Raw genomic sequence first — 26,333 nt, forward strand, 5'->3', positions numbered from 1 at the left:
GTACTTCTTACAACAATAAAGAATGGCGTTCCTTAAGAAAATACATTGTTTTGAGAACGAATGCTACTGTAATTAAGTGAATGCGTAAATCGAACGGAAGATGACGGCACACTATTTATATAGGTACGTATGTAATAGTATTTATATTTTAGACAATTTTCTTGAATATTACTAATAGGTTAGGATCAGAAAACGGTTACCTCATGATTAAGCTATAAGATTATCCCACTAAAAGCCAGATAAATCAGATCAAGTAATCTTAAAAACAAAGTTGGAAGAATAGGACTTTTTTGCTACTGCTAGCTGTAATCAAGGTTTCCTTTTACTATGAGTGGATCCAATGATGGATATAATGGCATTTCCTTCATCTCGAGTAAGAATTCTCATCTCGCCTCTAGTCCAAATGTGGAACGTAAGAGTCAAACTCGTCATAGGAGAGACGACAGTTTCACAACCTCTTTTGCAGAGATGGGTAATAATTTTTAGCGTTGGGTTTTCGCAGGTCTATTTACTGCTCCTCGATGTGATTCAGTTTACTCAGCTCAGCTGCTTCCATTTATATCCTCAAAAGTAAACACCAGGAACGTGATTCAACAGGTAGGTGGCGTTAGCTAGTAAACTCTATTCCGAAGGAATCCTTCATCTTCATCTCACGGGAACGATTTCCGAGTAGATGCAAGTCTCATTAAGCCTTTGAGATATTGTTTGGAAGCGCAAGACATAGAAGCAAGATTACCGCAATTAGCATGATTACCACTCAGAAGAGGAAAAAGAACTTAAGATTTGAAATCTGAGGTAGCTCTTCCGGATAGGCTCATTGAGACTTAAGTAGAATAGTAGTACTTAAGTAGAGGCTTTAGAAGCCGTGAGAATGGGTAGCGAGTCTGAATCCGAAGCGTCGCGACTTGTCGGCGCTCTTAGAAATCTTACCCGCGCGGAATCCCGGGAAAAGTTTAAATATATCCTGATCAAGTTTAAGTTAATATTCCATTATTGGGCAACTATTATAGCCCACTGGAATAAAGTAATAAGATATTGCTGCCCGATCTATTCCGACGTTGGGACAGATAAATAAAATTCAAGGGGAAGAAACATTGCAAAGACGAAATCGAGCATGACTAGTCTATTTTTCCATTTCCTATAATTTTTTACCAATTGATATGTACTAAATAACATGAGCAGATGCAACAAGTGTATTAAGTCCATCTATTAACATAAGAAATAATTAGAAATCTGCAATCTATATTTCCCATTCCTATGCGAATGATAACTCGACTTTGGAGGAGAGTAATGTTATTTCATTCTTCACCGATTGTGGCCCGTTAAAATTAGAATTGCAAGGTAGTTTTACCAGAGCGCTTCGAATTTGTGCCAGGTCAATATTATTTAGGGAGGAGATACACGTCAAAGACAGGTTGAATGTGACACCATCCAAACTAAGGATTGTATGGGCTATTTATTCCGATATAAATCTTGCAGTCGTGCGCCTACTGGAGCATAAAATAGCCATGGAGCACAAGGTGGATATACGCAGATAAATCCTATTACCACTTTACCTATTAGAAATTAAGTACGGCTACGGTTATTTTCCATATGCCACAATATCCATTATTTTGAAATATCCACCGCTATGAAAATGCAATGGATATAACAGTATTGTGTAAAGTTAGTCTACTATTGGATAAAACAAAGTATTATTATTATTATAGTATTCTATCGATTAAGGTAGGTTTCTATTAAGTACTAAAGAAGTAGTCTGGGAGTCTCCCTTTCCTTCCGGCACTGCCTTCTTCAATTCACTGTAAGGCCTACTCCCTTGCAATCCATCTAAAAATGCTATCCTCTTCCTTCCCCTCCCTCTTTTACCTAACATTCTACTCTCTAACACCGTTTTTAGCATCCCCTCCCCGCTAAGTACTCGCTCTATTCATACCTTTTCTCTCCTCCGTATCTCATATTAACGTTCCCTCTCCTCACCCACTATGCCCAGCACTTCGTCGTTACTCCTCCTCTCGGTCCATTTCACCTTCTCCATACCCACATCTCGAATGCCTTCAGTCTTCTCTTGTCTTCCTTCCTTGTTCACGTTTCCGCATCGTAGAGAGCTACACTTCAGATCAAACTCTTCACTAACCCTTTCTTTAAACTCTAATAAATTAAATGATCATTTCAGAAGCTCCTTACTGTTCATGAACGTCTCCTTTGCTAACGAAATTCTTTTCCTGATGTCCTTACTACTTTATCTGTTTAAAAATGAATAACATTTTTAATAGAGAATATAATTCGTGTTATTCCAAGCCGAATAGAATTTATCGACTTCGGATCGCTATAGTGATTCAATTGAGCCAAAACAGGATCACACAGGAAGTGTAACGTCTGCCTCCAAAGTCTTGCTATTCTTTCTAATGGAATTTGAAAAGAGCTTGGATTATTGATTTCCATATCTTTTCAGTGGCTATTTGGTCGTATACTTTTTTCACTATTTTCATCTTCCAGATTCTGTTATTGTGTATATTTCAGTAGAAATGATATTCTGGTGAACATAAAATTATATTAGCTTCCTTGGTTTTCTCCAGATCAGATGAAAATGCTTTTTTTTTGCTTCCGGTGTATTCATGTTTAATCTTGTTTCCATCCAGTTGGCAAACGGTGGGTGAAATTCATAGGTATTGCAATAACGAGTCCTTACATTCCCTCGTAATGGATCGCATCGCGGTCAAGCTGTCTTTTATGGTGTAACTCCAACCCGAATACATTATATCCACCTCGGTGTCGAAGTATCCGGGGTAAAAATACCTTACCATTCTACTTCTAACGATCCACATCAGATGCACGCGAAGAGAATAATTTCTGACTCGGAACTCATGAATTTTCTCCAAGAAATCTGAAACAGCTATGGATAATTGCTAATTCTCTCCTCTGTCAAATTGGCAGAATAACTTTTTCCGGTCTTTTAATGCTCCAAGTTCTATTAATGTGAAAATCTCAATAGGAGGGATATTGTAACGAATACAAAAGCTGATTAACCATGCATTCGTCCCTCCTGGGCAGATGAAAATAGGGTTTAAACTTCCCGTTTGTTCACCGAGTGACCGAGTTTCCATCTAGTCGGCAAACGGCAGGTAAGATTGATACCTATTCCAGTAATGAGTCCTTGTATTCCCTTGTTGAAGATTGTCACATTCAAGTTGTCCTTTTCGTGCTCTACCTACCACAGACCTATTGAACTGACTTGGCGTAGAAATATCGCGAGTAAAAATACCTTGCATTGTCAATTCAAACGAGCCCACACAGGTCTACACTAAAAGAATGAAGTCTGCCTCAGCCTTCTTGCTTGTATTATACAGGCAATTTTTAAAAATTGAGGGAATATAATGATACATTATCATCATTATAATGACCGAAATCGGTATCAATCAACTTGTAATTTGCAACTAGTGTAAACATGGCCACACGGTAAATACACAGAAAATTATAAAACTGACAAAAAATAAAAAAATAAACAAAACTATTTGAAATAAATATTCATTTGAACTGGAAGAAAAAAAATATTGTTAATAAATATACTTTTCTATTCGTCACAATATCCTTCATATGGGTATTTACGCTACAATAGAGCATGGAACGTGAAAAGAGAGAGAAAAGTTAATTCACCAATTGAACAGAATAAAGTTTATTATGTCATTAAATTAAATTATTTAAATTATATTAAAACAGAACCATAGCTTATTTCGATTTTCTAGATAAAATTTCATGAAATCCGAGGCATGAATTGTTTTTCTCGTTTGCACCTGATGTGATTCGTTCAAATTAAAGTGGAAAGTTATTTTCACCCCGGCTACTGCAAAATAAAAGGAAGACAAATAGCATTAGGCTTCGAGGAACACGAACAAAGACAGCTCGAACGCGGTGCCATCCATACCAAGGGAATGTACGGACTCATCACTGCAATATGTATCAATATAACCTGTCGTTTGCAACCTGCATGGAAATATGGCCACTCGATGAAAACACAGAAAATGAGAAGCTGAAAAAATAAAAAAAACTAAAAACAAATATTCATCTGATCTGAAAGAACCTTAGTGTTGTTAATCTATTTTTCTATCCGCATTTAAACTTTTATAGAACATGGAACGTGAAAAGAGGGAGAAAACTTATTCTACCAAATGAAGAGCACAAAAACAGTATCCATTGAGTACTTCGATTTCCTGGATAAATTTCATGAAATCCGAGGCAGGAATTGTTCTTTACGTGTGCACCTGATGCGGCTTGTTCGAATTAGATTGGAAAATTATTTTTACCCTGGCCACTTCGAAACCGACGCAGATAAATAGTATTCGGCTTGGAGGAACACGAAAAAAGACTGCTCGAATGGTGTGCCATCCATGCGTAGGGAATGTAAAGACTCATTACTGCAATAGGTATCAATCTAACCTGTCGTTTGCCACCTGGATGGGAACACGCTCACGTAACACACCTACCGGTTGGTATCGAAATCTTCCCACACATCTCATGCTGTTGGAACTAATCCCAACAATGTCTCTGGAGGTAATTGATTGGGGCATTAGGACAGGAAGGGCGAGGTTCCGTCTGCAGAGTCTGACAAAGCACCCACGGCAGGACCAGAGTACAAGACGAGCGACAAGTCCGTGTAAAGGATATTGATTGAAGACTGGAGAGGACACCCAAACCAAATGGAGACACTATGTGCCTAGATTGCATGCCTAGATTTTTCAACCAATTTCTCAGTAGGTCGATCAATTCTAAACTGAAGCGATGTTCAAAGCAATACATTGGTGAGAATTATCTTAGTATTTTGAGATGGGCAGTTTCCCAATTGAAGTATCAAGTGGTTTGCCAAATTGTGCGCTAAAATTTTTTTTTCACAGATTTAATAACGTGGGATAACGCAGTTTGACCAGGTTCTTCGCTTAACATATTACATTATTTTCTTCTCAATTTGTGTGAGCTACTTCGCATTTCCTCCGAAATTTCCGTGAATGTAGTCTTGTCATTTTTCAAGTATAAGCAGGAAATGCTTTGATATTAGATACAATATTTTTCTCTTACTAATTTAGTCCTTCGAAACGTGTCTCCTAATTATAAATATTTTTCATTATTTCCAATTAAATTTTACCTCACCTGAATGCATATTTTTGGATTATTTGTAATATTTCTTGAGTATTGTACCCTTATTGCAACATCCATTGCCATTTACGCGGTGTGTGGATTTGAATGGGTCTGAAGTTTGGCCCATAATGAATAAAGATGATAAATATTTAGTTTAAAAATTGTGGCAGGGGAGAGGGACGGACAAGATAAAACGGGGTTACAGAGTCAGACTTGTAGAAGCGTTTTTCCGAATTGGGGAAAACAGGATTTTTGCATCTACACCTGAACCAAGAAAAAAATGGCAAGATTAGAGGTCATGTGATGGTTCTGATGGGTATCACGTTCTCATTACGGCGATAGCGTTAGTTTTCGTGTTGTTTGTATCAATTTGAGATTTTGTTTTCATTGAATTTAATACTTGAGAAGAAAGAAACCATCAGGAATATGAAGAAACCTATTCACAAGTAAGTTTCACAGATTCAGGAGTTATACGGTGGAAGTTCGACGTATTTAAATACTTTTTACTAAATTTATTTATATATTTTTTTTCTTCTCTTCATATCTTGAACTCATTTAATACATGTATTAACATTTCCTGGAGTTGAGGTCAACGTATTTTATGAAAACAAGTTATAGCCAACGTTTTGATTTATTTTAAACCATCATCAGGGCTTAACTTTGCACATATTTATTGATATTCTATCTATCTATTTATTAATATCAATAAATATGTACAAAGTTAAGCCCTGATGATGGTTTAAAATAAATCAAAACGTTGGCTTTAACTTGTTTTCATAAAATACGTTGATCTAAACTCCAGGAAATATTATAACATAAATTTATTTAGCTAAAATTTGTGCTACCATCTTTTATTTAAACTATGCGCAAGTATTGAATTCAATAACCTTTTCAATTCACATATTATTGCTGAAGTTAAGGGCTTTCATGTTAGTCTCAGCTCTTGAAAGAAATGAATTTCCTAATGTCATTATCTTTACTGGGAGAAAAAAAGGGATAAGGGGGTTTGGGAAGTTAGAAAGGATGTCAATAGGGTGAAATACAGCAACTTAAAACTAAAATAAAACAAGGATACTCAAATTTCCAGGTTCACTCACTCACCTGGAAGATTTGCCTAGGAAACTAATTTCCGCGTACGTCTCAATCACTCAGGTTTACGAATCTTCCGTTTACGACAGTGACCCACTCACACAAATAAAAACTGTTACCAAATGATAATTATTTAACGGCCGTAATAAAACATTCATTTATTTATGCCTTAGCTTTTGTTTACAGCGCAGCCACCTTGAGTACCACAGCATGCATTTGCTATGAAAGATTGATGAGAATGATGGAGACGGAATGATGGATATGCCGCGTTGAGAAAGGCAAGTGAAGGAACTTTGGATGGCATGAAAGCAAGGCCTCCGAAAATAAAGGAGATGGTACAAAATGACGCTTTACCCAAAAAAAGAAGTAAATTAGTTTTCAAAGAAATTTAAATATTTTCTCTTCCAATTGTTCTCCGTCGACTGTAGAGCAAAAATTGAGATTTTTAAAGCTTTATTTCCATTTAAATAGTGACAAAAAATTTGTATAGTATTCTGGAATCTTTGAGTGATGTGGAGTTAAGTACAATGGCAATTACTACGATTACATTCCTTCGTATTTTGGCACAGATAGTTTTTGAATGCTCTCGTAAATTCAAATGAAATGGAATTAAAATAGCAAATGCATTTAAAAAGAATAACGCAAGTAATATTACAAAACTGTCATAGCATAATTACAGTGAAGAAAACATTTCGTCAATGGAAAGATAATAAATAGTATTAAAAGAGATAAGGAGGATGATTGAACCTTCTAGAAATAGGTGGTGCTTCTGTTATAAATGAAGTTCTTATATATATACATTTATAAACATAAATGCAGAAATAACATTAAGCGGGCTTTGCCTAAAAAGATGTAGATTTCAACTTGAGTAAAATAGTTGTTGCTGATAATAAATTCCTGCAATATCACTCAAAAAAGGAGTACTCGGAAGTTTCACCAAGACCTTCATTTACCTAAATCATGTACATAAAATATAATTTATAGCTCATTCCCCAAAAAATAACCGTCTTTCCTGATCCTTGCCCAATGTCTAAGAGCAAACCACACTGTGGAACTTCAAACACATAGATTACATAATTGTATTATTATATTACGAAATACGAATGCGCTCAGCTGGCAGTAGCCGGAGCACAAACGCTCATCTCCTAAGCTTAGAGAATGGGGAACATGCAAAATTTTTTCAAAGTACTAGAGTAAGAAGGTCCCTATCTCAAATGTACTCACCGAAAATTTCGCGGATGAATAATGTTTTTTAGCTGAGTTATGGGTCTTTGAAAATTAATCTTCATCGGCTACTTGAAAACACGACGTCATCGGAGCGTGACGTCAAGACACGGAATCCACTGATGACGGACTGAGGAAGTGGATAGAAAATCGGTCTATGCAGGTGCTCAAACGCAAATATGGCGAAAATAATTGCTGTTTCAACGTCAAACGGCAGATTGTGAATATGTTGGGTTGCCAAGACGTTATTGAAACAAATGAAGGGGATTGTTTGGTGAGATTTGGAAGGAATCACTATTTTTCAGAAAATCAGCCGCCATATGGAAGTCGACCAAAAGTAAACTGTCGTATTGTGCTTTCTCAAATCCCTGTTCAGTCATCTTGTCCTTTTAGGAACTACTACAAAGCTCGTTGATGATTTTCACTTCGATATATTGCATTCAAGGCTCTACCACTCTTCTCTCTTAGCGAAGTGAATGGTGTACCGTGCGATGACGTCAGAAGGCGTTTCAGGTCACGTGGCATCAAGCGATATTCGAGCACTTTTAATAAGCATTTAATGACGTTTGTGGAGGGCTAGGAGAGTTTTGACTTACATATTTGGACTCATGAGAAAATTGTCTATTCAATGAGACTAACTAGCATGTTGAACAAATTTCATGTATGTTCCCCATCGGAGGAGAGCGTTTATGCTCCGGACACTGCCAGCTGAGCGGATTCGTGTTGTTGGGCTCCTAGATGAGCGGATTTGATTCGGTGGGCGATTGCAGAGCGTTTGCGCAGTGGAGATATCGATTTGTAAATACTAACTATCTGCATGCATTTTTTGGAATTTTACAACTCGAGCATGATTAACTTACTCAGCAAGCTTTTTGTTTTTCTATCTCTAACTAGTAGTTTTATTTACATTATAGCATGATCGTGTCCTTTGCACTCTCCTAGTTTACGGTATGACCGCGTGTCGTAGCCCGAGGGGTTTGGCCTGTGTCCAGCGAACGAGCGTGTTTCTGATTAAGGCTAGGATGTGCTGCATGCCTGGTGTGGAATCGCCCCGTGCCAGAAACCCTGGTGATGGCTGTAGATGTAGATGTAAAAGCGGAATACTCAACATAGAGATTGCATAATTCAACGCTTAATCCCCGAATATTCATACACATCAGGGCTGGGCAGTATTTAAAATAAAATTATTTTAAAATGCCCATTTGAAATACGTTTGGTATTTCAAATACACGACCTGAATGTATCTTGTATTTCTAGGTAAGTATTTTAGAAGTAACTTTGATCACACTTCTGTAACATTAGGCCTCAGAGATTACTTACTTTTCGTTAGAATCTTATTCTTCATTTAGCAACTATCTATAAAGTGCCAAAGCAGGTTACTATATTATTTAAGATCTCTTAATTTACATAAAAATGTATTTTGCATTTTAAAAGGCATTTAAAATACTATTTTGTAGTTCGTTTTTCAAATGTCCACTTAAAATATATTTTGCATTTTGAATTTGAGATGCAATTGGAGCGGTATTTTGTATTTCAAATATTCCTTGGTCTGTATTTAGCACAGCCCTGGCAATCACCCCCAGAAGATATACTTACTACGTGCGAGAATCAGTGGCGCAGCGAGGGGTGGGTTTTGTGGGATAAAATTCCCATCAGTGCTCAAACTTAACTTAATTGGATTGATATTACTAATAGAATAGTGTAGGGATTATTAAAATATCCCTCAGAAAGCCGTAAAACTCACCATTTTCAACCATTTATCTTAAAATTCCGCAATTTATTAATCTCGCACCAACCTCTTATCCTGGTGGGTATACTATACCTCTACACACCCCTGGTATTAGTTTCACCTAAACCCAGCTGCGCCCCTGGCGAGAATCACCTTTCGATAAAAACGGATAGAAACACAAATGAGGCCAAACGTGGAAAGTGGAGCATTTGAGTTTAATAATTGCTGACACGGTAAGCGGAGCTGCGCCGGGAGGCTAAAGGTAGTTGAGCTATCGAACGGGAGAGGGCAGGTCGGCCGACCCACGACGGTTATGGGGAGACGAGCGACTGCAGGAAAGGCGAAGAAGCCCTTGAGATTTAAGGACCGGGAAGTGAGGGCGGTTAATAGCTTTTTGAATACACATTACGTAAATCGACTGCCTGCCGACCTGCAGCCCGTTTCACCGAACCCATTTTCCGGCAAAACTGTAGAGGTGTGGTGAGGTGAACGATGATATTGGCAGGAAATTAACACTCTTACCGGCCGACCGCTAAAGGGGCTATCAAACCAGCCCTCCTCAATAAGTAATTTGTTACCCCGAAGTTTTTCTACGTGAGTGCATGCATTATCTTTCGTGTCCCACTTTTACGGGGTCTCATAAAGGAGGGATCATTCCAGTGATTAGTTCTTCTTCTTCGGCAACAGTGTTCTGTTACAAGTGATTTAACCCTTAACAAAGCGCATTGCTCCCGCACGAGCCTGGCGAATTATAGCATCAACACTGTGATATATTCTTGAATAATCTAAGGTTTATCTTGTAGACCAGGGTAAAGATTTACTTATATCAAAATTTGAAAATGTACCTCAGTGATTTTTTAGATGCATAAATCACTGGTGATGTACATTCTCGTTGTAGCCGCCTCAGGTTTACATGTATATATCGAGTGAATAATTTAACGATTGGAATTAGTATTGACTTAAAAATGATTGCAATGAAATCAGCGATTAACTTCAAATTCTTCTTATCCCATTGTTTATATGGATTTTCGGTCTTCGCGTAAATGCTTTGTTAATTATATTTAGTGTATATATGATTTTACACTTTCCCGGCGAATAACTTTAGAAAAATCTTCTCGGGATTGCGCGCGGGTTAGATTATTTAAGAGCGCCGACGCGACGTTTCGGGTACCGACTCGCTACCCATTCTCACGGCTCCTGATAGAAAATTCGAAAAGACCGTTGAAGCCCAGCGTTAGGAGGAGCCGGATTGGTCGAGATCCGATTGTTGTCGCGGAAGACCGTGGACCAGCGTAGACTTATTGTTAGCTCTGGCAAGCATAACTCTTTTAAGGGTTCTATTCCAAGAGCTGCTGATCGAAAATCCGGTGTCTCTGTTTACTTTCTTATTTTCAAGTTTAATTTCAATCGCCTCTTTGGTTAAACGATCCCAGAAATGATCCGATCGCCATAAAACTCTGGTGTCATCCCACCGTATTTTGTGGTCCTCATCCAAGCTATGCTCGACTATGGCTGATTTTTCCGGTTGACCAAGTCGGAAATGCCTTTGATGTTCTTTGAGACGAGTAGATATTGTTCACCCAGTCTCACCCACGTAGACATTACCACACTCACAGGGGATTTTATAAACTCCAGGAGTCATAAGGCCAATTGGATCTTTTACACAGACGAGGCGATCTCTTAAACTCGTCATAGGGCGATGGATGGTTTCGATATTATACCTCCTCAAAACCCTAGAAATCTTGCCCGAAATAGTGGAAATATAGGGTAAAAAGGCCCTGGCTGTCGGTTTAGGTTGGTCTTCCTTCATAACCGAGCTCTTTGCAGTTGCGGAGGATTTTCTGAAGGCCAAAGTGATCTGCCGCTCTCCGTACCCATTCTGGCGGAAGGTATTCTTAAGATAGTTAATTAAACGTAATTGGCTATTACTTAATGATTTAAATACACTGACAATATGACCTGAAGCAAATAGTTTCCTCAAACTACTTAAGTGAAAAACTTATCTCGAGGTTTAACTTAGATTCTTTGCAATGTGTTACTCATTAATGATGCTCATTTCCTCCATTATGCCATGGGCAATCTTACCAAATTTTATGATAAAATACAGGCTCAAAGTATACCTAAAATTTGTGAACACCTGCGTGGGGGATGCCAGTTGACACCTCTTGGAAAAAATATAGCAAAGTAAAGAATATGAAAAATTAAAAAAAATCCCATTCCTGAAAAATCACTTTCCATCATGACTTTGCGCTAAAATTCCCGCCTTGATAAATTCTACCATTTTAATTCCTGATTTCATGTGATAGGTTGGATTCCGATGGGGGTTAGTAAACAAATAATAATAATATTTACATGATTTCTTAATATATACATGATTTCTTTTACAACTTGCAGGCCACCCGGCTCGAGAAAGGACAGTACCCAGAGAAATTAAAAAAAAAAAACGATAACTGCATACCGCGCACGGGATAAGCTTATTCATTGCTCCTAATCGTTGATCAGTATGTCCATACGTGCATAGACCAAAAGCGTAGTGTGAGCGCATACCACAGCAAATATTTTTCACCGAGAGGATAAATGTTTGATTCTAGTCCCCATAGAGTTATGTTTTCCCTTTGAGTGTTTTAAATGTGCCTACCTGGTAGGATTCCCAACAGCAGGATTTGTATGACGTGAAGTAACAAATGGTAATGAGTAAACGACTCAAAGTACACGTCGGACGCAACTGAAAGTAGTACTACGGGATTTGGTAACATGTGATGCACCTATGTGCTAACTTTGGTTGCGATCAGTACGGCCTAATGGAGACGCATGGCGGACAGACAAACAGACATCCTCTTTTATGCATAAAGATACCTGTTATATTTAGAGTTATTATGTTAGAGTGTTATAAAAAGTCCGAGCATTTTTTAATCATGTCCATAGCTCCTTTATCTGTACATTTTCATAAATTCTGTAAATTGACCACAATCTCGCCGAATAATTTTTTAAAGTATTCCTGCATAAATCCATGATTATCTATTACCGGTGGTAAATGCTCTGTAGAGCTGATGATACATGTCAACGCAATGAATATACAAATTTGTGGGAGAAATAATTCGTTTGCGTTGTAAACAAAAACTTTATTAGCTAAGAGTTAGATGAAATACACTTACGCAACTTATTTTTACTCCACCACATTAGAATAGTGGGGCCAAGTATTTAACCAAAGATTTGGCTCTCACTTTTAATACTCAACTTGTGTCCCACTAAATTATGTCCAAACACCATTTCTTCAAGCTTCAAATTGAATATATTGATGCGGCATACTTTTATCCCGCGGTTTTTGCACAGAAAAAAGAAAAAGAATCCAAGCTAAGGTTATTAAAAAAAATGAAAATCGCTGCATCGTCAGTAAATTCGGTCAAATCATTAAAAATGAAAAAAAAATTAAATACTACATCCACTCAATAGTAACTCGCGAAAACATGGAAAACGTTTGAAATGCGCATACTGGACTGAAACATCTAATCTCAATGGAATAAATCTCATCGTTTTCATGAAAGTACTTTCTTAATTGCTGATGAAGATGGCTCATCTTTATGAAGGAAGATTTAGAAAAGAAGTACATCAAAGGAAAGCGTGGGATTTCATTTGCTACAAATTACGAAGAAACAAAATATTACCATACCGGCAAAGAAATTTTACAATTATAATCGCCAATTATCCCAGGTAAAATTCGAATTTTATCCTATTACTTCTGAGACAAAATTTGTGAACGCGAAAAAAGGAGAACTCATATGAAAATATGAATCTCGAGTTGCGCATGCTTTAAATTTGAGTGTAACAAGCGGAATATGGTATCTTCCTTTCGGAAAGATTCGAAGGGAATAATTTAAGTGAAGATGGTATGGAGTGGTACCGTCTGATGAGGGACCCTTAAATTTTGCTCTTCCCGTGATAACGTTAAGGATCCAATTCCTTAGGGACGTTGAAGGTGACTTAGCCATGCTGAAGTAGTGAGGCCCTAGAATTAAAAGTAATTCCTCTGTGACTCCAAAGCCTCAAATATTGATACATGATGTAAAGAGTTATAAGAAATGTAGCGGGCATAGGCACTACTTGCGATATTGTATCCCCTTTCAAGAAGTCTTTATACAGTCTAAACATTATTCCATAAAATAACAATTTAGGAAAAGCTTCTATTAACATGCCTATTCAAAAATGGCCAAGCTTGAGTTTAACAATTTATCTCGCTATATGAAGTGAAAATACCGACCAATAATTATGTACCCTTTCTAATAAATAATAAAAGAAACTCGAATGGTAAGCTAAGCAATAACTTGAGGTCGAAATACCTTTCGTCAATTCACAAAATGCTACAGTAACAAAAATAGTTTCATTTATTAATTCGAGAGATATGTCATACACACAAAAGGTATTTCTTCAGAATATTTTCGAGTATTTTACCTTTTAATACGTTTGTTGAACTACTAATGAATAAAATACGATATCCTGGTGCCATAACAGCTTTCCTGAAAGATACTTTGAAATACGAACGCCAAAATTTCCATTAATAATTTTCATCTCTCCTCCTTTGACTTCCACCACGCATGAACGATTGTGAGATCCGATTATTCGTAGACACGCTACATGAAGAAATTATTCATGAGTTTTAAATCGGGTCAGGTAAGAACCATCGACACTTGAAAGGCTAATCCCACTCTAAATTTTACGTCAAAAACGCAAGAGGATTCAAAGCGTAGCGTCGCGTCGGTACATGAATTTATGAACTGCTTGTATTCATGTGAAGAATGACCTCAGCGTAGTGGGAGATGATCATGTGCTAATAAGAATCTCTTTATGTCCCATTTATTACAAAAACGGTCAAATGAAGGGTGCTTTTGAAACTTGAGGGAATAATCAGAAATAGAAAAAAAACCACTTACACAGGTGGAGAAAATATTAAGGAAAATATTGATATCTCTTACCTAGTATACAAATCATACGTAGCCATAACAGAGAAGCGTTTAACTTTGTTACACAACGCCAAATGTATTCATGTGGAACATAAATAATCCGTTAAATTCCAAGCATCTTACATTTTACGAACTCGAATTTTAAAAAAGGATCAGTAAGGCATGGATCCAAAAGGTCGTCATTCTGAGCGAATTTGCATATTTAAATTGGACCATAAAAAGTATTAAATGAAACCAAAAATACCCCTTTATAGTATAAAAAAATCTATTTTTGAGGGTTGATGAGGATTAAAGATCTCTTCTTTTAAAGAGTGTAAAAATAAGGCATAAAAAGTCAAAATTCCTCGCTCTGTGAAAAAGAGTATCTTTTTCCTTCGGAAGGTGCATCTGGTCTTAGCTCTTATTTATCACAGATCTCAGATTTATCAAGCTCTTATTCATCGGGACACTTAATACCTTTACTTTAAAATGAGAATCGTTCTTGTAAGTGTTTTTTCTAATCATATTGATACACATATCTTTGAGAGAATAAATAAAAATTGGAGAAAATACAAACAAATTGGAGTCGTTTATTCAATTTCCAACAAAACTAGCGCTCAAAATGAGTTAGTTCTGACAAAATATTGATGGAGAAAATTTTAATGGCAAGCTAAAGCCTAAAACATAAACGAAGAATATTACTGTTGCAAATCTATAAAATCGAAATTCCAATATTTTTAACAACCAGGGAAACATAAATGAACGTGAATATTTCCAAGCAACAAACAAAATAGGCTCAATTTTAAACGTGTTTATTCACACAACCGCCATGGAACGCCAAAATAGCTAAACAAATATATTGAGACTCAGTAAATTCCACTTAACTTTATTTGACAAACCTCGACATGCAAACACACTATTTCCTTTTTAGTATGTCACGCGAGTGTTGAAACCGGTCGAGGTTTATCTAATAGAGTTACGTGAAATTTACAAAGTTCAATACAATGAATTCCTAAACACCTTGGGGATTTTAAAGGAATGGTAGAAGTAATTGAAGATGTATATGCGTTGTGACTGGATGAGGTTAACATTTTTAACTGATTATGTTCAACATATTTGGTACGAATGCCCATGTCTTCAAAAAGGTGGAATGACTAAATTTATTAACTTGGTATAATCAGTAGTAATAATATGATTTTCTGTTACATTTTAAATGTTTTTGTACATTATTCTGCTATTTCCGCATTGTATGTATATGTGTAAAACTTTCTGACAAGTCATGTGGCTCAAAGGGGCTATGTTTGTCATATGTAATTAATGGATATATTATATTATTTTAAAAATTAATTGCGCCACGAATAAGAGATTCACACAGTCAACTCGAAAACTATTAAATATTGTCGTAAAGGCTTTAGAAGCATTAAGATGTCCTCAGTGATATGGAATACGGAGCAACAAGTTTATGGTTTCATGGTGCTGAGTAGACCGTTTAACCTCGCTCATTCCGTCGATAAATTTCACCCGTGGAATGAGATGAAATAACCTCGTCACATAAGGCGGACTCCACAGGTTTTCCACAACTCGACGACGATCATTTAGATCCTCTCCATAACCGTGGCCACTTTGAAAGCAGCTGCACAGGACAGTCACTTCTCTTACATAACCGACTGATTACCTTCCCGCACGGTTTACCACGGAATCCTTGAGTAGATAAGGGTGGTAGGGAACAAATATTATCGATGCGTTTCGCGGCACATCCAGTTTTAGGAGGAAAATGTTACCCACGGAATAAGTTCGTCAACCGGAGTAATTTTAAAGCAGATTCGAACACAGCTAATAAAGTAAAAGCGCTTGATTTTACATAAGCGAAGTTAAATTTAATTTTCCAGAAAATTTCACAATTTTCATGTATGACTTCCCATTATAACAATTGATTTAGAAATATTTGGCTTTCTCCGAAAATCATCAGTTTTAGATATTTTCGCGAACATAGAATGTTTCAAGCCGCGGAAAAATTACAGAGTTACTGGTATGGTATGCCATAAAGAAGAGGCATCGCCACTTGGGAAGCAGGATAATTAGCAATGAGTAGAGAGAGCATTCCACCAGAAGAAAGATTTACTTACTGCAGGAAATTCAAGCATAAAAATAAGGAAACAATTTAATAGAACTCCCTCTTGGAGTTTGCTTTCCTACGGAAGTGAGGCATGGACAATGACAGCAGCGGAGAAAGCAAAGATAGAGGCCTTCGAAATGTGGTTCTACAGAAGAATGATAAAGATTAAATGGATCGACCATATAAATAATGAGAGACTCGGAAACATCTCTTCCACCACCGTCGGGGTTTGAACTTGGACCCATTGTCAGAAAGCGAACATACTAGCCACGCACCATTTCAATCTCTTACAGCAAAACTTAGATTTACCAAGGATATTATTTCCACCTATAGGAAACATTCCTGCAGAACTAATTAAAAATTCAGGAGAGAAAACGTTGAACCAGCTATACAAAATCATTAGTGAAATGTATTCCACAGGTGAGATACCAAAGGACTTCGAGAGGAACATTATAATCCCTATTCCTAAGAAGAAAAGAGCGGAGAACTGCGAATACTTTAGGACCATGAGCCTTACTACACATGCGTCGAAGATACTGACAAGGATCATCTATAGAAGAATGGAACGAAAAGTAGAAGAGTACTTGGATGAGGACCAATTTGGATTCAGAAAAAACATAGGCACAAGGGAAGCAATATTGGCCCTTAGACTGCTCATAGAGAAGAGAATGGAAAAGAACAAGCCAACGTTCGTTGCGTTTGTGGACTTAGAGAAAGCATTTGACAACGTGGATTGGAGCACAATGCTTGAAATTCTAAAGGAAATTGGGTTTTTTTTATAATGACAGAAGAATCATCCACAGTTTATACAAAAACCAAGTAGCGGTGATACAATCAGGGCCCAGCTGTGAAGAAGCAAGAGTTAGGAAAGGAGTGCGACAAGGCTGTACATTGTCACCTGTAATTTTCAACGTTTGCGTTGAAAAAGCCATTAATGAAATCAAAGAAAAGGCATTGGGAGTGAATATCCATGGAGAAAAAATTAGCATGCTAAGATTTACCGATGGCATAGCCGTTATAGCAGAGGGATTTGAAAAATATTCTGGTTATTATAGGTAGGGTAATGAGTAGATATCAACTGAAAATAAGCACGAAGAAAACCAAGATCTTAGTATGCAGCAGAAGAGAAGAAGTCAAGACTAACATTAAAATAGGGAAGCAAGAACTGAAAGAGGTGGATGGATTCGGTTATTTGGGAAGCAAGATAACTAGTGACTGGAGAAGTAAGAAAGAAATTATCAGCAGAATAGCCCAGGCAAAGAGAGCATTCCACCAAAAGAGAGACTTGCTTACAGCGGGAAACTTAAATATGGAAGTAAAGAAACAATTTATAAGAACTTACATTTGTAGTATGCTCCTATACGGAAGTGAGGCTTGGACAATGACGGCAGCGGAGAAAGCAAGGATAGAGGCCTTCGAAATGTGGTGCTACAGAAGAATGAAGAAAATAAAATGGATCGACCGAGTTAGTTGCGAGGAAGTCCTAAGAAGAGTAGGAGAGAAGAGAAGCCTCATGTAAACCTTAATAAGAAGACGGAACAACCTTATAGGCCACATATTGAGACATGATGGCCTGATGAAGACAATCGTCGAGGGACAAATGGAAGGCAAGAACGGAAAAGGAAGACCTCGAACAAAATATATGGAACAAGTAAAGAGAGATGTGAAAGAGAAGAAATAAGTAGGTGTGAAAAGATTAGCTGATAGGAGAATTGAGTGGAGAGCTGCGTCAAACCAATCCTAGGATTGTTGACCAGTGATGATGAGGAAACAAGAATTTCACCATTTAATTCTGATATGAAATACCTCTTCCTAAATTACAGAACTCAGTTTTTCCGGCGTAATAACTCCTGAAATTCCCTCCGCATTGGTAATGAGTGAATAAATCTAATATCGGTGCATGAACGACATCATTTTCTTGATTCGATTTAATGACAAAATAGTTAGAACGTTAGTAAAATAATAGCGTCCATTGGATAGCTACCGTACCACCCAAATGTGTAAATATTTTTTACTCCTTCAGTGATTCAACTTAAGGTACGTTGGGATAAGTGAAGGTAGAGCTCACCTCGTACTAGGCCACAGGCGAGTGAATTTTACACAATCAGCGTAAGGGGCCAGTTCCTTACCTTGTGCCAACTCGCACTTCATGGATTTATTTTAGGGTTGCCCGAAAAGAGTAAAAGAGAAGATTTTATAGCACCTTGGATTTGATTTTCGTCTTAAATTTTACTTTATCGACAGCAACTATAAATATTCACTTTTCGAGTTAAGAGAATAAGTATTATTGGTTGTAATCCTTTTGAATTTCGAAACTGAAACAACATACAGGTAAACAATAGCCTTTTTTACTTTGACTCGTACAAGCTTTTATTTGTTTACCCTGATTTAGAGCTCCAGAATTAAAAAAAAACGATGGGCTAAGAGTTATTGAATTAAAAGCGAGCTGGTTATTAATTTCGTAATGGAGTGAGTAGCATTTAAATGTCCATCCTGGATTTTGGATTTTATTATTTATCCTTCAAAGTGTATTTTTATAATAATTCCATTAACAAGTCCGGTGTCAATAGAGATCAAGTTTGATCGAATTATATCATCAAGCATTGCAAAAGGGATTAGTTACAGGCAAGCTCTATTGCTATAAGTGCTAAAGATAAATTTAATTTTGTTACGCACGAATTAATTCCTCTGAAAATAATAGCAAAATTGGTGGATTAGGCAGTATTAAATTGCGTGAAATATTGGAGCAAAAATTTAATCCAGTTTTTGATTTATTCAAGATTTAAAACAAATAAAAAATAAAACAAACACAAAAACTCGCACGCAATACCTTTAGAAACGGACGTTTAAACAACTTCCACTTTAAAATTACAGTAAACTAAAAAATAATCAAATTCGAACCGTATATAATTTATTACTCAAGGTCAAATGGCGTAAAGAGTGAACTCTTTAGTCGATAGTCAAATATTACATAATCCACCCATGTGGAACCAATTTCTCCAATCATTCTCCATTAAAGAGGTGTTGGATCGCCGATCAGGTACTAATGAACCATGCACTCAGGAAAAAAATTAAAAGTGTATCCCATGGTTACTATCAAACTTCCTTTCCCGCCAGCTGAAAGACAACATCACTCAGATTGAGAGATGCAATGATAAGTAGTTTATTATGTTAGAGAGTAAATGAAGATGAATAAATATGGATTAAAACCATATCTGTAAAGCAAGGGCTCATTAATCCAATATTCAGCTAAATATACCTAAATCAGGAAAGAATATTACCCAAATATTAAACGTACACATATAATCGACCCACTATATATTTATCATGACAATGAAGAGCTCATTGACACATCTCGAACGGAAATCAGCAGTCAATGTTGACTTACTTTGATCAAATACTCATTCCGTGCATATCATAAATCAATAGCCTGCAAAGGTTTTGTAGCTGAGTAACGTTTTATGAACATGTTTAAATTCTTCTCGACACAATGCACTTTACGGTATCATTGATGAACATCGAGCCTTTGCTCTAAAAATGACCCTAACCGAAACTAAACCACTTAAATGCCAAGTTGAAATTATTTTAAAGACGATGCCCACAAGGACTAAAAAAACAAATGAGAGAAAGTATTAATGAAATTCTCATTTATTTGTAGATGTTATTAGAAAATTCATCAGGGAAAGCACGCTCCAATGAAATTCGTACCAACAGAATTTATTTTGCATAGATAGATCTAAAATTACAGTAATCTCGATGGTATAACACTATCAATCAATAAATTATACTCTGAAATGATAAAGGTGAGGCAATGAGACATAATGTCGCCAGGCTTAAGTGATATAAGTCATTTCATTATCTTTGTCAATATTTATTTTCGCCCCACAGTATCTTCGTTGAAAGTTTTACTGAGGATATCTCCAGTATATTTTTTCAACTGAATGTCACTGGTAAACCTTAAGGAATGGTATGATAAATTATAATTCGACGACTGAAGGGATCCAGTTTGTATCATAACCACAATTTACATTTCAGTCACAGAGAAGGTATGGAATGACAGAAAAATTGCAATAAACATGAATAATGGTCATGTTGAATTAAAAACTTTTGGGCTATGTCGCCGCGTCAGACATTGGGTGGCCCCAAAGTTTCCCAACCGATGCTGGTCGCTTTCTCAAGGGAATCCGAGAAGTCTGAGGGACTCAACCAGAAAACGGAGCTTGTGCGGAGGATGGCAGCGCGAGATATTTCCTCAGAAGTTGTATGTAAGATTACGCTCATTGGCTTCTGCGCTTTGGACCACGATTGAAATGGCAATATCCGTGATCACGTGTTGGATATGATAGGTCTGATTGGCTGAATATGACGATAACGTTTATTCACTAACAAATTTTAGAGATTAATTTCCATCAAATTGTCTTTCTACTAGGATTTTACTAATCATCTATATGTATTTACGGTGCTGAATGTTTCTATTTTCCATGATTATTCGGAAGTTTGGGTTTCTTTTTTGATTTTTTTGATTTGGTTTTTGCATAGAAATCGTGTGCGCTGTTGTACATATTTCCTCTGAGAGTATTTCATGTGCCGAGCCAGCAATGATGGCAAGCAAACGATAAATATCTGCCTGCCGAAAACATCCTGCTAATTTTTCACTGTTATTGGTAACGCAGAATGATCCTCAAAAATTTATTGACTTGGTTCCATATTTAAGCCGCTCACAGAGGATTATCAGTGTCCATATTCACCAAGCACGGCACGCAAAGCAATCACCAGGCAGAAAGTAAAGCAATAAAGGAGGATTACCTACCTTAAACAGAATGCTGATTCCGAGGTTCATGAAGGGCTTGGTGAAATCGATGACACTCTCGCGGGCGTAGTTGATGGTCATTGATCCGACGGCGAGGTCCGCTTTCTATAGGAGGAAAATGGTCGGGATAATAAAGATGACACAAGAGTTAACATGGATAATTCAGGAGGCAAACTCTCATAAATGGTATGCGAGAGAATATTGAGCTCATTTCGTCTGAAGAATCCTTTCGCTGTCGCCATTCTAAATTTACATGTTACAATTTTTTTTACCATGACTAATTTAAGTATACCGGGACTAACCACGGTGATATCTTTACGGAGTCACCCACAATGTACAAAATGTGCGAAAGTTCCATAGAGAAAAAATTTTTCGCCTTGACCGGGATGCAAAACCAGATCCTCCAATTTCCGATCGATTGCTTTAGCCAGTAACCTACCGAGGCGTCTTTCCCTTCAATGGAAATTTATGGAAAGATAAATTTATGGAAATTTATCTTGTCTATCTTGACCGGTATAGTCCGGTAATTTAGTAGCATAGCTAGCTAAGCTACTGAGGCGCCTAGAGCGGAAATCGGGCAATCCAAGTTCGAATCCGCGTCAAGGCAAATGGTTCTTTCTCTGTAAAATTTTCGTACGATTTTTAACGATGATTTTCGAGGCGTTCGGTGAACAACTACATTGGTTTTCGGACTTCTTCCTCGTTCTCAAGTCGGCGATGGCGACATTAATCCAGCTAATAGGGGTACACATAGCGTTGAAAGTAATAGAATTAAATTATGGCCTGAGAAAACCCAAAGTCGTAGCAAAAAGATAATAATTGTGCTTGAACGCGTTTTTGCTTTCGAGCGACCAATTGGCTATTTTGTTGCCGTCCGAGGACTGGTGGAAGGGAAGAAGGTCAAGCGATGGGCCCGTATGCGATACATAGGATAGATAATAAAGGGTGTAAAAGAGAAGAAATACGTCGCTTAGAAAGAGTTAGCGGATAGGAGAGACCCATGGAGAGCTGCTTCAAACAAATGTCAGGTGGAAGAAATTTGAAATCTCTGCCTGGAAAACAGGAAAAAAGTCAAGGAAACTGAAAATGGACAGTAGTTTTGAGCCCTGCCATTCTTAAGGAGTACTCAGGACAGGCTCAAGTCTGAAGAAGGAAACATACAACATGCTAGGAAAAGAGTCGGCATTCATGAGAACGCGGTCGAAATCCGAAAACCAATTTTTATCAAAACAAGTTTTTTATCAAAACAAATGTTGATAGTATTTGTGCAAAAAATAGTCCAATTATTTTTACTGAAACAAGTACAACAGAGAGACAATATGAAACAAGAGTAATATGAATCCCTAATCTGGGTGTAGTAATTATTCCAGGGAAGATTTTACACTAAGAATTAAAATATGATAGAATAAGAAAAATATATGTGCTAAGTAACATTAAACCTTGGGAAAAAGTTGAATCAAGGTGTCCCTTTGCTAAATTTACAAACGCACTTTTGATTGCCGAAAATTAAGGATGTGAGAGGAAAAATAGGGCAAGCATTTTCTTTATCCCCGTATAATGTATAAATTGAAATCCAAATATGTCTAAGTTAAGGGAACGGAAAGGCTTACAGATTCAAGTTGAGAGGCTAGATGCCAATTCATGAGACCAAGCGAGCAGTTGAATTTGTATTGGAACACAGTACTACCGAATTGCCTCTGTAGAATTGGCTTGGTTCTTTATATATTTTGATGAAAAACTCCAACGGTGAAAAAACCCTCATTGGTGGGTATATCAACTGAATAAATCCCATTAAATATAACTCATGCCTTTTCAAGTACCATTACATTTTCGGCGAAATAGCATCGTCCTTGAAAAATTGCTCCAGCTCACAAAATAGGAACGGATGACTAAATCAGCTCATAAAATGGAAACGGATTACAAAACATTTTTAACAAAAGTTTCTTTCCTCCAAGAAAGAAACTAATTAAACTGCCTTCGTTCTTAGAATCAGTTGATTGGTGCATTTAGTTCCTAAATAGGATTTAAAGTATATTTACATCGTTCTATTTCAATGAGGCGTTTTTAGCCAAATATAATTAACTTGAAACAATGGAATCAAAAGAGGTCGTGCTGCAGTGATTTGAATTTGGCGGCAAATGATGAGATTCCGACGCTTATGATATCTGTAAGAGTTGTAAGCAAATTTTTTGGAATGACATTGCGCTTTGGGTAGGCATCCCATGACGTCATAAACTTATCTGTGAAAGGGTTTAGGGAGTCGATTTGCTCCCGCAGAACCTCGAAAAGTAGGCGCAGGACGTCTTTCTATTTTTCAAACTCTTTGTAATTGGTAACAAAACATGGTGAACGAGCCCATTGGATTCCACTCCATTGAAACTCATCACGTTTCGTGAGATAGGGATCGCAGAGTGAACCTCCTCCCGGTCCCTTCGCGGCTAACCGGCACAACAACGCCCTCACCTTGTCCATCAGTTGCCTCACAATGCCGTTCCATTCTCCGGTCTCGAGATCGTACACTCCGTACTTGCCGTCTGGCACCAACTTGATTCGATACTCGAACCCAACCATACTGGCGATCTCACGGAGCAGGTCAATGCAGAATCCCTCGTAGCGGTCATTCCCCGACTCCTTGTCGTCCTCGTCCGGGTCCTCGTCCGCCTCCTCGTCGCCGCCGACGCCATTGTTGGACCACGTGGCTGATGCGTTGTCCACGTGGCCGCCGTTTTGGCTCCAATCCCGGCCGCCAGCTTTCTTGGCGTTGCGCTTGATCATGACGTAAGGCGTCTCCTGGAGGTGTTTGTTTTTGCACAGCGAAAGCGGGGTAGGAGGAAGAGGAGATGAGGACAAAAACGGCAAGGAAGGAGAAGGAGGTGGATATGGGATGTTTTTTTATATAAATGTAAAAAAAATAAGAAGGATGAGGTTTGGTTTCGGTTACCAAAGGATTGTTTTTCAAATAGCAGGTAATAAGAGAGACTCAGGATAGGTTGTAAGAAGGGAAATGAAGGGGAACGAATTCCATATGGGTTGTCGGGAAGGGTTTAGTCCACGTTACAACACAGGAATTGATGGAGATAGAGGGAATAGAATGAAACAGACATAGCAAGAAAGTGATGGAAGGCGGAGAAACGGTGAGGAGGTGGTACGCGTTCGGGATTGGTTTGATGGAAAAGCAAACGGGGATTGGTACGTTTAAGGGGTGCCAGGGAGGGATTAATTTTTTTCCAACATTCAAAAGGGAAGAAAGGATAAGAGAGGTGGTGAGAAGGAACAGGTGGAGTGGAACACAGAAGAGAGCAAAGAAAGTAGAAGATAACAGAAAGTCCGAGGCAAAATCAATGTTTGAAATGAGCGTAAAAGGAAAGAGTGAATTCCCGAAAAGTGTGAGAGCGGGTGGTTAAAGATTTTAACAGAGGGTTAACAGCAAAGAATAGGTCATGGTGGCGCATGAAGTGACGTGGTGTACAGATCAGTGAGTTGTGGATAAGTTTTGTGATGAGTCATTAAATTAACCATTGGCGGGGTGATTTAAATGAGTGGTTATCAAGAATTCGATACAAATAGTCCAGCAAAACAGAGTTGTGCAGCAGCGAGGAAAATAGTGCGAGTTAGGGATTGAAGAGGAGTATTTTGCGAAATTACATGGGGCATGATTATTAAGTGTAGGAGGTGAATTAGATTCACGTGCAAATCAGACACACATATAAGGTGAAGGCAAATAAAGGTTGGATTTTAGCCGTTTTGTAATTTGTGTGAGTAAAAAATATTCCAATTGATGTTTTGTTTGGCAGTGAAAAGTGTAGTAGTATGTGGCAGATAATTTTACCATGTAAGAGTATAATTTTCATAAATAACACTCAATAATAGGTGTTGGGGAAGAAATCGTTGAATATTATATATAATACATTACGGAAAATGGAAGAGAGATTTGATGAAATGTTTCGTTTTAGTTAGATTAAGAAAAATCGCACATAAATGTAATTGGAAAAGTATTTTAACAGGAAAGCGCATATAAAAGAGAGAAGAAAATATGTTTGTTTGCAAATTAAGTGGTTTAAATAAAATAATTGAATGATTCCATTTGAGGGAGTAAACGTGATACACAAGTGGTACCAAAAATGATGATAATTTTACCACAAAACATTGAATAACATGTGTTCGTTGCCAATCAACGATGGAAACGGTGATGAGATATAGAGATGCACCATGTATTAAAGTAAAACGCAAAAATTGCGCGCAAAGAGACGTAATAATGGTGTGAAAGCATGTTGCGAAAAGACAATGAGTGAAATGATTCGTGGACCGTAACAGTTTTGTTGACAATATGAATTATAGCGAATGAAGTTAAGTTTAAGACCCCAATAAAACGTTATAGATGCAATTATATTTCAAAAGAAACAAACGGCGCACAATGAATTGAGATTTGGTTGGCAGAGACAAACATTTTCCAACAAAAAAGTGTATATTTTGGCACCAATATTCTCGGGAAAAAGTTTTTTATTGCGGTTTTAATTTGATCAAAGTTTATTCCATGACAGAAGATCAATCAATGATTGAAAAATTACCGCGAGAATCAAGTCATCGGTGTAGAAAAGAGACCGGAAATTAAATATATGCCAAAGAGATCAAGGATAGACGAACGGACGAAAGCGATCATTGAGGAGAGGATGAACAGGGTTTTATAAAACAGTCGAGAGTGGAATGAGGCCGATTAAATGGGAAAAACAAAGAAGATTCGGGAAAATTTTCATGTTTATTTATCCAGAGGTCGACAGAGTGATGGATCGTGGGAGGGAATGTGAGTGGATAAGAGTTTGCACAGGAGAGAGAGAGAGAAGGAGAAGAAAAATTGATGGGAAATGACGAAGGGAGACAGGAAAAGATGAAAGAGTATATCTCCCACGTTGGGTTGGAAAACCAAGGAAATGACCCAAAAGGAAAATGAAAATCGGAATCGGAAGAAAAGGGCGGAAAACACAAATTTTAGATTAAAATAATGGAAAAAATATTTAAACCGTACTCGAGCGTTCGGACGAAGAACAATATTTACGACAAAGAAGCGACGGATATTCGATTTGATGGCAATGGAGAAGGGATGGATGATTTGAAAATTTTGTAAGAACGAGTGTTTTTTTTTTAGCCATCACCATGCATCATATAGATGGTACGATTGGAAAATAATGGTGAATACGAGTGAAAAAGTGTACGACGTTGATGGAATATGTACGACGAGAATCCCGATTATAAATTTCCGGGATGTTAGCAGTCATTGGAAGATTTTATAACGAAAATTTG

General features: G+C 37.4%; 1 protein-coding gene across 7 annotated transcripts in view; it reads right to left on the reverse strand.

The window, feature by feature from the left end:
• The window catches only part of LOC124160608 (glutamate receptor ionotropic, kainate 2-like), a 491,042-nt gene that overhangs the window by 46,450 nt on the left and 418,259 nt on the right, over window positions 1-26,333 (reverse strand). For 4 of the 7 annotated variants that reach the window (XM_046536501.1, XM_046536497.1, XM_046536499.1 and 1 more), the window contains one exon: window positions 21,036-21,140. In XM_046536501.1, coding sequence (XP_046392457.1) covers window positions 21,036-21,140 — 105 coding nt within the window. Of the gene's footprint in view, window positions 1-21,035; window positions 21,141-23,498; window positions 23,826-26,333 lie in introns of all 7 variants that reach the window. The other 3 variants (XM_046536495.1, XM_046536498.1, XM_046536494.1) reach the window with 1 other exon arrangement.

Source organism: Ischnura elegans, chromosome 6, assembly GCF_921293095.1.
Source record: "Ischnura elegans chromosome 6, ioIscEleg1.1, whole genome shotgun sequence".
NCBI lineage: Eukaryota > Metazoa > Arthropoda > Insecta > Odonata > Coenagrionidae > Ischnura > Ischnura elegans.